At 43.0% G+C, this 12,107-nt stretch overlaps 1 protein-coding gene across 1 annotated transcript in view; it reads right to left on the bottom strand.

Moving 5' to 3' along the window:
- The window catches only part of PIWIL4 (piwi like RNA-mediated gene silencing 4), a 35,813-nt gene that overhangs the window by 15,516 nt on the left and 8,190 nt on the right, over nucleotides 1-12,107 (bottom strand). The window contains exons 7-10 of the mRNA XM_056858860.1: nucleotides 11,663-11,860; nucleotides 6,554-6,665; nucleotides 4,877-5,003; nucleotides 4,585-4,702 (exon numbers count right to left, since the gene is read on the bottom strand). Of these exons, the coding sequence (XP_056714838.1) occupies nucleotides 4,585-4,702; nucleotides 4,877-5,003; nucleotides 6,554-6,665; nucleotides 11,663-11,860 (555 nt within the window). The remainder of the gene's footprint in view (nucleotides 1-4,584; nucleotides 4,703-4,876; nucleotides 5,004-6,553; nucleotides 6,666-11,662; nucleotides 11,861-12,107) is intronic.

The raw sequence follows: 12,107 nt of genomic DNA, 5'->3' as shown, positions 1-12,107 counted from the left end.
TGAACGGCAGTTCTTTGAAACCATTTATGTGCATCTCACACTCTTTAAGGGGAAAAATATTCTTTGTATTTAAAAATAAGCCTTCATAACTGGTTACAGTACTTTAACTCCATCTAGGGGTTGTAAACCTCCCAAGTCTCTCATGCAGTTATTAGGACACTGACTGATAATATGTGTTTATTTTAATAACTTCTAATTCAAGAAGGACATGATTTAAATGTTTCTCTCTCCTGGTCTCTTTTTGTTTTTTTTAAGACACAAAAATCGAAACTACATTAAGAAGTTTGTAAAAGGATTTCACTTAACATCCATAATGTGGGGGGAAAGGAAGGACACCAGTGAAGGAAATAAAAAGGGCAAGAAAACAGAGTTGTTGTTGTTGTTAAGCCCAGAATAAACGTGTCTCAATGCAATTGGTGTCCCAAAGCTTCATTTAGGCAATATTCATAAAGGCAAACTGTGCAAACTTATGCATGTGCCATCAAGTCACAACCGACTAGTGGAAAGGCCAGCAAAGGGGCTTTCCAAGCAAGTGAGAAGCAGAGGTGGTTTGCCATTGCCTTCCTCTGCAGAGTCTTCCTTGGTTTTCTCCCATCCAAGTACTGACCCTGCTTAACTTTTAAGAAGGGACGAGACCAGGCTATACCACACCATTCCAAATCACAGTGCAAACGGGCATAAGCCTTCTAACAGATTGTTACCCCTAACAAACAGATTACTTTCAAAATGTGTTGGGAGTCAATACATTGTTTATGCTGGGCACCTTCTTATGAGGGTTTCCTTTTTTTTAAAAGTTGTTGATTTTGCCCATTTGCAGGTTGGCACCTGCACAAAGCCTTGCTCAGATTAGTGAAGCTGTCGTGGTAGAGTATAAGGGAGAGAGCGTCTCGCAGATATGAGGGTTTAAGGCCATGAAGGGCTTTGTATGTGATAGCCAATACTTTAAATTGAGCCCCCCCGCTGCAGACCCGCCACAAGCCCATTTGTTTGTGTAAAGTGCCGTCAAAATGCAGCCAACTTACGGCAACCCCAGCAAGGGGCTCTGAAGACAAGAGAGAAGCAGAAGTGGTTTGCCATTGACTTCTTCTGCACAGTCCAAGTGGGGCTGTGGCTCAGTGGTAGAGCCTCTGCTTGGCATGCAGGAGGTCCCAGGTTCAATCCCCGGCATCTCCAGTTAAAGGGACTAGGCAAGCATGTGATGTGAAAGACCTCTGCCTGAGACCTTGGAGAGCTGCTGAGGACTTCCTGCTGGGGCAGCTGGGCTGAGCGCCATGTTTCCTGGACTCTCCAGGAACAATCCAAGAAATGTTCAAATTGGGGTGCTAAATAGCACCTCAACCTGGTCCTAAACAGTGGATTTGGGAAGCAGGAATTCCCTGCAGCCACTTATGCGGTTTGACCTCCAGAACTCTCCGAGGGAGGCTCCTAAGCCCCTCGGAAGTTTTGATGCCAGTCCTGCGGGCAAGGGAAAGTCATCGCCGGAACATTTCATGGGTAATCAAGGTTCAGTCCTCCCCCTTCAATCACCATCTAAGAAAATTATCATCACCGTAACCTTATCATCCAACATCTGAGTAAGTTGCAAGAATTCTTTTGTCTTTACCTTGAAATTGAAGCTCTGGAAGATCGTAACAATCATCAATGCAATCTGCATCTCTCTGTCCAGAATATAAGTGACTTTGTTTGTTTAAAAAGACTATAGTTGAACGGCAGGAGCCTTATCTATTCGATCTCCACTTTGGCATAACAAACGGGACGGCTGACAGACACTCTAGCTACCAATTAGAAGCCGAGGTGTTAAAAGGGGTGGGAGCGAATGGGCTAAATTCCTCTGGAGATGACGTCTTTCCGATTCATCAAAGAAAACCATCGAGACTGAAAGGGAAAGATCATACAGGAAAATTGCAGGGCTCGAGTGTGTCTTTATTGTGCAACAAGCAACATATTCCTACTACTGGAAAACAAGACAGCCGAAAGTCCGCGATTTAAATAATGCCCAGCTCACCCCCTTCTTTTACAATCGAGCAGAGTGTCAATAAAACTGGATGGTCCTTTACAACAACACTAATTGTTTTACAGCGGAGAGAAGAATTTACAGCCATTTAATCCCGAGACCTGTATAATTGATGAATAGAACCACTACAAGGTCTTGGACCCTGCCAACATATTTAGAACAGCACTTCTTGATATTGGTGAATTTTTAGAACTATTTTCAGAAATAAACATGGGAAAGGCCGACGAGAAAATACAGGAAATGTTAACAAAACACATGGATGCCTTTACTAAACAATATGAGCAACAATCTCAACGTCTGGCTCAGCTAACCAACATATTGACTAGTCTAACTCAAACTACCAACCAGACTAGTCAGAAATTGGACATTTTGGCAAGCGAAATTACAAATATGAAATCTCAAATATCTACAATGAAAACTGACATGGGAAAAATGGATACTTCAATTAAAAAGGCAATTGAAGAACAGAAAGATATTAAAAATAAACAGATACTTCAAGGTAATCAAATTCAAGCTATACATTTCCAACAAGAAAATGTTTTAGACCAACTGGAGTTAAAATTAAGACAATCGAACGTACGTCTTCGCAATTTTCCAGAAGCAATGGGATGTACCAGAATAACTATCATAAAATCATTGGCTGACCTGATTCATATAAGTGAACAAGATCTGGATTATGCAATAAACAAAGTATATAGAATTCCTTTACCCACCAGTCTGGAGAAGACAAAGGCAAGAGATATTATGATTTCCTTTTATGATATAAGGATGAAAGATTATATTATGCAAACCCTCTATGATAATCCTTTGTCTGTGAATGGAAATCCTCTTATCATTCTTAAGGATATCCCACGACATTTGATGATGAAGAGAAATATGTACAAAGAATTTACTGGGACATTGAAGAAGAATGGAATAAGATTCTGATGGATCTTCCCACAGGGACTCACTTTTACCTACAAAGAGGTCAGATTTACTATCACTTCACAGGAGGAAGTAAAAAACTTTTTGAAGAACTATGAAAAAGATCTAGCTGGCCTTAACCAGGAGCCACAACATCAACAAGAAGAGGAGAAAAAGGAGTTGGCCTTGACATCTGGACAAAAAAGACAGGACATCAAAAATAACAGAAGTGTTGGAAAAACAAAATTTCACAGCAAGAAAACTAAAAGGAAACATGCAGTTTATGGGTGATAGAGAGAAACAGAGGGCTAAACAGGGATTTAAATGATGACTAGGGAATTTTGTATTTACTGATCTAATCCTTTTATCTTAAGAACGGTTTTGAAATAAAATCTGTTACTATATATGAAATCAATAATAAACACGTACTAATTGTAAACGAATTGAATAATTTAGAATTAACTTAGTAATCAAGCTTGATGTATTTTTCTGGATTAGAACTTCTTTGCAAAAGAATAGATACATTTATAGCAAGATGGAGGAAGGTGAGGGGGAAGTCTCTTATTTGAATATCTTTTCATTAATAGATGAATATGCTTTTCGATGACACTGTTAAAGTTTTTTATTGTATGATTTATGAAATGAATGTGTTGTTGAAAAGTACCAGACAGTAAAATATTTTTAAAATAATAAAAAAATTATGGGAAAAAAAAAAGAAAAGACCTTGGAGAGCTGCTACCGGTCCGAGTAGACAATACTGACTTTGATGGACTAAGGGTCTGATTCTGTATAAGGCAGCTCCATGTGTTCATGTATTTTTTGGGAGGGGCCATGGCTCAGTGGTAGAGTATCAGCTTGGCATGCAGAAGGTCCCAGATTCAATCCCTGGCGTCTCCAGTTAAAGGGACTAGGCAAGTAGGTGATATGAAAGGCCTCTGCCTGAGACTCTGGAGAGCTGCTACCGGTCCAAGTAGACAATACTGACTTTGATGGACCAAGGGTCTGATTCAGTATAAGGCAGCTTCACTTGACCCTGCCTAATGTCCCAGATCTGATGAGATGGGGCTATACTATACTATTCCACATCCCCCCAGCCTATTTGGGGTCTCCCTTTTTCTTTCAGAAATGGTTCCCTACAGCTGCTGTGTGCTGTGAGGAACATGTAAATGATTAATGAGTGTAAAAGAGAGGAGGAGGAGAAGGAGGAGAAGGAGAAGAAGAGCTGGTTTTTTATATGCCAACTTCCTCCACCATTTAAGGAAGATTCAGACCGGCTTACAATCACCTTCCCTTCCCCTCTCCACAACAGACACCCTGTGAGGTAGGTGGGGCTGAGAGAGTGTGACTGGCCCAAGGTCACCCAGCTGGCTTCATGTGTAGGAGTGGGGACACAAATACAGTTCACCAGATTAGCCTCCGCCACTCATGCGGAGGAGTGGGGAATCAAACCCGGTTCTCCAGATCAGACTCCACCGCTCCAATGTATTGAAGAAATGTACTGAACAGTCTGCTTCTATATATCTACCAAATGAGGGTATGACTAGAACTGCAACCCTCTCTAGAACTTCATATTCTGGAACAATTTGCAAGAAGACGCACAAACACAGCAAAAACACAAGTCACGTTAAAAAAAAGACCTCATAGTGGCAAGTTTTATGCAAAACTACCTCTGAATGTTGTCAGCAAGTCTAGACAGCCTCTGTTGTCTTCTCTCAGGGGTCAGGTGAGTTTCCTGAGCCAAATCCTTCAACAGCCGGAAATCGGTGGTTGCACGGCTGCTCAAACCTAATGAATGATTGGGGGGGGGGCATTAATTTTTGTGACATGTGGGGAGAGAATTGATAAACAACACTGAAGATAATCTGACTGACAGGTATGTCAGAGAGATGAAATAATATTCCCCCTCCTGCAGCAGTGAATACAACCAAACAGCACTGCTCAGTAATAAAAGCTATTTACCTGTTAGGTAGCAAAATTCAGGGACCAGGAGGGCCACGCGGGGTTCAACAGTGCTGCTGCCTCGTTTATTCTTCAACTGGCTAACAAGCATGGGCTGGTTGAGGTCAGTTATAATGATATCATACTGCTGCTCAGAGAAAGATGAAAAATAAGCAATCCATACTCATGAAAACGTCCCCAGTATCTGGGCATGTGTAGTTGGGAGCAATGCGTGCGAAGCCCCACAGAGGTCAACAGAACATAGAACTATCAGTGACTTCGCATGCATCATCCCACAACAATCTTTAAAAATAGCCCTGTAAGGCAGGCCAGTGTTGTTATCCCCATGCTGCAAATGGGTGGGGTAGCATTAAGGTGTGGATTGACTAGACTACATTGTGAGTTTGTAAAAGTATATAGATAGCGAGCTTCATTTCTGTTAGGCAGTCAAGGGTTAACTTGATTGTATTGATGTTAGCCAGTTCAAAAAGGTGACATAATTCCAATGTGTCCATTAGCTATTGGTCAGTGAAAATCTGTTGTAAACATGTTTTGGGTCACGTAATAGAATTTGCATTTTACTGCTCTTTCTTTGTCTAAGAAGAGAGAGCAGAGGCAGTTTTTTATTATTATTATTATTATTCAAACAGAAAGGATGGAGCATTTCTGTCTCTTAGAAATGCACTATGATTAAGTTTAAATACCTGCCAGCTCATACGTGGCAAGTTTAGGAAACTAGATAAGTAGCAAGGATTTATTGTTTTTTCATTCCAAGTTTCCCCACCCATTTGTAGTGAGTAAAGTTTGTTTTATTAAGGCAAAAGGACTTTGTCTGATTATTGTGTGCATGTGCCTTATTTGACTTTCATGTAGCCGTAATCAAATGATCCATAATTTCAAAATTACATAACAAAATGGGGCCAGATTTCAACTGGGGACTTCGTCCATAAGAGCTCACTTCCATAGCTGCTACGTTACACCACTGCCTAGGCGTTCAGTCACACTGTATTGTATATTCACAGTTGCTTCTACATGGGTATTCCCCTTGCATGGGAAGCAGGAGGCTGCTGGAGACAGTGAAGGGAAGGGGCGGGTTGGCTGGCTCTAAGGGCCACAGTGCGATTGCTACTGCGTGTCCACTTTTGCTGAGGAGTGATGGGGGAAAGGAGAGGACGACCGACAGCAAGCAGTTTGAGAGGTGAACGTGTGGGTTGTCAACTTCAGCTTGGGAGTGTATGGGGGGGTGATGCCTGGGGAGGGCAGAGCTTGAGGAGGGGAGTGAGCTCAGAGGGGATGTGATGCCACTCTAGGACTTCTATCCTCCTAGACTTCATGGCACACTGCCCTCTCAATCTGCTGCAGTCTGGAGATCACCTGGAATTCTGGGAGAACTCCAGGTCCCAACATGAGGCTGGTAACCCTAAGCATGTGGACCCTGTTCCTGAATGCCCCCATGAGACTCAACGTAGCTGCTGTGATGGAAGCAGGTTTTTGCACCCACTGTGGGTGGATGGAAGCAGCTCATGTCGGGTATCGGGCATATGGACATGTTGACCTTAATCCCTGTTAAATGGGAGGGAGATAAAACATTTTCTTCTGATATTTTTGAATTGAGATCGATTCCCCATTTTCTTATGAAACAATTTTGAGCTGAACAATAAAGAATAATATTTCCTCAGCACCCGGCATCTTCTTTACCTGCTTGTAATAATCTTCATAAGAGATTTCAGTGCCGTCACGTTTCTTGAATGTATCTGTAGGCTTCACAGACCACTCAATATCATCAACCCGATAAGTTTTGTTATTGTATCTGGAGGGCGGGGGGGAAAGAAACTTATAAAAAAGGCTAAATACACTCCTGGATCTATGAGAGGCCCAGGTGGATACAGTGGACTTGTCTCTCTCCTCTTCCAATGATCTGTCACAACTGGCACACTAAAAAACGTGCACGTGGAACTGGTGTACTCCCTTCTGCAGTATCTCTCGGGCGCCGCACAAACCCATGCAAGATACAGTGAGGGGAAAAAGTATTTGATCCCCTGCTGAATTTGCCCGTTTGCCCTCTGACAAAGAAATGACCAGTCCATAATTTTAATGGTAGGTTTATTGTAGCTGTGAGAGACAGAATAACAACAGGAAAAACCCCAGAAACCCAGAAGACAAAAGTCAGAGATTGAGGTGCATTATAATGAGTGAAATAAGTATTTGATCCCTTTGCAAAAGATGACTTAGTACTTGGTGGCAAAACCCTTGTTGGCAATTACAGAGGTCAGACGTTTCTTGTAGGTGGCCACCAGGTTTGCACACATCTCAGGAGGTATTTTGTCCCACTCCTCTTTGCAGATCCTCTCTAAATCAGTAAGATTTCGAGGCTGATGTTTAGCTACTCTAACCTTCAGCTCCCTCCACAGATTTTCGATGGGATTAAGGTCTGGAGACTGGCTAGGCCACTCCAGGACCTTAATGCTCTTCTTCTTGAGCCACTCCTTTGTTGCCTTGGCCATGTGTTTTGGGTCATTGTCATGCTGGAATACCCATCCTCTTTTCTTTTTTTTTATTAAATTGTTTGTTATTTTTCTGTAGTAATCAAACAGAGTATTCAACAATCAATATAATTAAACATCAAAATATAGATTCTAATTAATAATTGTTGAAAATACATCCATATATAGATAATAAAAAATAAAATATAAAAACTTCACCTACACCTCCCTCAATCTTATCATTTATTTGCTCTCCTTTGTTTAAGATTCTAATCCTAATATTATTAAAACATTTATAAACATTTACTTTTTCATTTACCTATTTTAAAATAAAGAGAAAAGAAAAACAAAATAAAAAACAGAAAGGAAAAAAGAACAGATATATAAAAATAGAAATAAAAATAGATTAGATAAAATGTAACATTTTTAACCTCCTTTAGAAATGAATATCCTAATTTCTCAGTTTCTCCCAGATATCTAATGACTGTCAATTATATTAATGTCATTAATTATTCTGTTTTTATCAAAGCCAAATCGTTTAATCAGACCTTTTTAGTTAAATCCCCCCCAAAAAACTAAGCCCTTTGACCCAGTCTCTTTATCTTAAATTTCCAACATCTTCCTCTCTTTCCCAGAAGCTTCAAATGTTGAAGGGTATCCATGGAAGTTCTTAATATAGTTCCCTCTGTGAAAATTGATGTAAGATAGTGAATCTGCAGCAAATTTTCTTCCATCCCCAAGGCGAAGAGAAAAATCCCGGTATTTCCAGCTATTTGCCCTTTTAAGTTCTCCCAGTTAACTTTGAAAAGTTCATCAGGTAATACATACAACCTAAAATCCAAGTCGCTTACATTCATCTCCATGGTTGTCAGTCAGGTTGATTCAGTTTCTTCTTGCAGATATATATCCTTTGGAAATCCTTCGTAGCTCTCCATCTTCTTTGCAGTATTTAATTCTTCATTTAATGGTTTATCATTTGGGGAGCTTCCTTCTCTCATCTCAGATCTCACTGTCATAATCCGGACTTTAATGTCCTTAAGATCTCCCAGAATTTCATCCAATTTCCGAACAGCAAGTTCATAGGTGTTGTTTGTCAGAGAGAAGAGACGATCCATGTATTTAATCTCATTTTCCATGGTTGCCACTTCTGGTGGTTAATTGAAGTTTAATTTGTAAAATCCACACAGGAATATGTTAAGCTGTAGAATGATGTTGCGGGGGGTAGAGTAAAAAGTTGCACGTCTGCCTCCTTCCTTTTGCCTAGGAACTGGGGAAGTATTTGCCAGTAACACAATGCCACACATCCGGTCTCAAATCCCGTAGTGTTCTCATGATGGCAGACGATAGCTGATGCTTCCTGGTAAGACATGGCAAAGGAATTTGTTTACTCAGAAAAGCCTCCTCCCGGAAATAGGGGGGAATCTGCTCGTCCCTCCTCCTTGCACTTCAGGAGTTCTGACTGGTGGCTATACCGTCATTCAAATAATCCCGATTGTTGTGTCTATCCATCAATCAATTTGATTAAGATCCTGTCGGCTTGTCGAATGTTTTTAAATGTCAAAGAGTCAACCAAATCTCAGATGGGAGGATTCGGATTCTATAGACATTTTTTCCACTCCTTCAAAGCTTCCAATTCCAGATAAAACAAAAGAGTTCTTGTTACTTACTCAGATTTTAGAAGAGCAGGTATTCTTGCTTAAACATCGTTGCTTAGATGGTAATAGATAGGGGAGAGCTGAGCCTAAATTCCAAAGAAAATGTTCACGGCAATGGTTCCTCCTCAAACCAGACGGGACCTCCTCCAGGATTCCAAGAGTCGCATGATGGCTCTCTCGGCAAAACTGGGGGTCAAACCGTACTTCGTGGGCAGCAGGAGAAGTCCTGTTTCCCAATCCACTGTTTAGGATCAGGTAGGGATGCAGGATTACACCCCAGATTTGAACGAATCTTGGTTCTCTTGAGAGCCCTCAAGAGACATGGCACTCAGTTCAGCACCCTAGCGGAAGTTCCTGGAATACCCATCCTCGACCCGTTTTCAATGCCCTGGCTGAGGGAAGGAGGTGCTCACCCAAGATTTGACGATACATGGTCCCGTCCATCGTCCTTTCGATGCGGTGAAGGTGTCCTGTCCCCTTAGCAGAAAAACACCCCCAAAGCATAATATGTCTCCCTCCATGCTTGACGGTGGGGATGGTGTTCTTGGGGTCGTAGGCAGCATTCCTCCTCCTCCAAACACGGTGAGTTGAGTTGATGCCAAAGAGCTCGATTTTGGTCTCATCTGACCACAACACTTTCACCCAGTTCTCCTCTGGGTCATTCAGATGTGCATTGGCAAACTGCAGACGGGCCTGTACATGTGCTGTCTTGAGCAAGGGGACCTTGCAGGCTCTGCAAGATCTCAGTCCTTCACAGCGTAGTGTGTTACCAAATGTTTTCATGGTGACTATGGTCCCAGCTGCCCTGAGATCATTGACAAGTTTCCCCCGTGTAGTTCTGGGCTGCTTCATCACCGTTCTCATGATCATTGCAACTCCACGAGATGAGATCTTGCATGGAGCCCCAGATCAGGGGTCGGCAAACTCATTAGTCAAAAGAGCCAAATATCAACAGTACAACGATTGAGATTTCTTTTGAGAGCCAAATTTCTTAAACTTAAACTATATAGGTAGGTACACTGTTTATTAACTTAATAAACTTTAATTGAAGTCTTAATTTAACTATAGGTACACTGAATAAAACTTGATATCATACTTAATAGTGATCTTATTTATTGATAAAAATTTAATTGTAAGTCCCTGCCATTTCCCCCTCCCCGTCCGGAGTGGAGGCCTGGTCTACCGCCATAAATGCCCATTGGTAGACCTGGCCTCCGGCTGAGTCCCATTGGGAGGCCAGGTCTACCCATTGGCTTTCTTGGCAGTAGACCTGGCCTCCGGAGGCCCATAGAAGCCAATTGGTAGACCTGGCTTCTGAAGGGGGACTTTTTCTCCTCCTCGGAGTCCAGGTCTACTGCCAAGAAAGCCAGTGGGTAGACATGGGCTCCCAATGGGACTCATCCGGAGGCCAGGTCTACCAAAGGAAGCCCGCCCCGCCCAACAGCTGATAGGCGGGGGGGGCCAGGAACCGCTGAGCCGCCCGCCCAGCAATCGCGCGGCTAGAGGGGAGGCTTTAGCCTCCCAACTATTGAGGGAAAGGGAAAGGGGGACCCGGCCATTCTCCACGGTGTGTGGGGGGGAAGACAGCGCGCCCGCTCACCCGCTCTCTCTCTCAGGCGCGCCGGCTCCGCAGCCCGGCTGCCGGTGTGAGCGGGGGCAAGAGCAGGGGCTCCAAACCAAGTTCGGAGAGCCGCACTCAACGAGCCAAAGAGCCGCATGCGGCTCTGGAGCCGCAGTTTTGAGACCCCTGCCCCAGACCGAGTGAGGTTGACAGTTAGGGTTAGGGTTGTCACCTTCTCACCAAGCTGCTTGGCAATAGTCTTGTAGCCCAGTCCAGCCCTGTGCTGGTCTACAATCTTGTCCCTGACATCCTTGGACAGCTCTTTGGTCTTTGTCATGGTGGCTAGTTTGGAATCTGATGGACTGATTGCTTCTGTCGACAGCAGAACCATAACCCTAACCCTAACCTGGCTGGTTGATAGCGGATCAAATACTTATTTCACTCATTATAATGCACATCAATCTCTGACTTTTGTCTTCTGGGTTTCTGGGGGTTTTCCTGTTGTTATTCTGTCTCTCACAGCTACAATAAACCTACCATTAAAATTATGGACTGGTTATTTCTTCGTCAGAGGGCAAACGGGCAAATTTAGCAGGGGATCAAATACTTTTTCCCCTCACTGTACTAAATACCCTCCCGGGATATGAACATTTTAAATTAAAAAATTAAAACAAGATCACACAACAGCACAAACAGGTTTGCAATTCATAAGAACATAAGAAAGGCAATGCTGGATTATACCAAGGTCCATCAAGTTCAGCAGTCTGTTCACACAGTGGCCAGCCAGGTGCTTCTAGGAAGCCCACCAACAAGACAACTGCAGCAGCACCATCCTGCCTGTGCTTCACAGCACCTAATGTAATAGGCGTGCTCCTATGATCCTGGAGAGAATAGGTATGCATCATGACTAGTATCCATTTTGACTAGTAGCCATGAATAGCCCTCTCCTCCATGAACATGTCCACTCCCCTCTTAAAGCCTTCCAAGTTGGCAGCCATCACCACATCCTAGGGCAGGGAGTTCCACAATTTAACTATGCATTGTGTGATTTCATGCTTCATCGTCTCACGCATCCACAACACCGCCATAATATCCCCCCCCCCTTTACCTGGTAAGAACAATGAGTCCCAACAGCTCCTTTTCACAACTCTCTGCAAACCGGGCCAGATCCACCCTGTTATACAGGCTGGTCATGAACTCCAGAACATTCTCGTTGCGTAGGACCTTATGGCTCACGTCTGCACAGAGCATCACTTTGTTCTCAAACTGCCCAACAGATATTGCAAAACCTGGCCAAAGGGTCAATCTGAAAGGAGGAGGGTTAAAAAAAAAAAAGAACAAAAGGATGGGTTTAACAAATGACTTTTATTGCTAGGTTCTGCACAGACTATCATGGTGTGGGAGAAAATCCTTTACCCTAATCCAGACTATGAACAACTGACAGGCGCCAAATTAGGAAGGAGAACCAGCGTGGTGTAATGGTTAAAGGTGGCGGACTCTAATCTGGAGATCTGGGTTCGATTCCCCACTCCTCCACATGAAGCCTGCTGGGT

Source organism: Euleptes europaea, chromosome 12, assembly GCF_029931775.1.
Source record: "Euleptes europaea isolate rEulEur1 chromosome 12, rEulEur1.hap1, whole genome shotgun sequence".
NCBI classification, from domain to species: domain Eukaryota; kingdom Metazoa; phylum Chordata; class Lepidosauria; order Squamata; family Sphaerodactylidae; genus Euleptes; species Euleptes europaea.
Note: the sequence above shows the minus strand (reverse complement) of the source record. Positions and strands in the feature narration are given on the sequence as shown.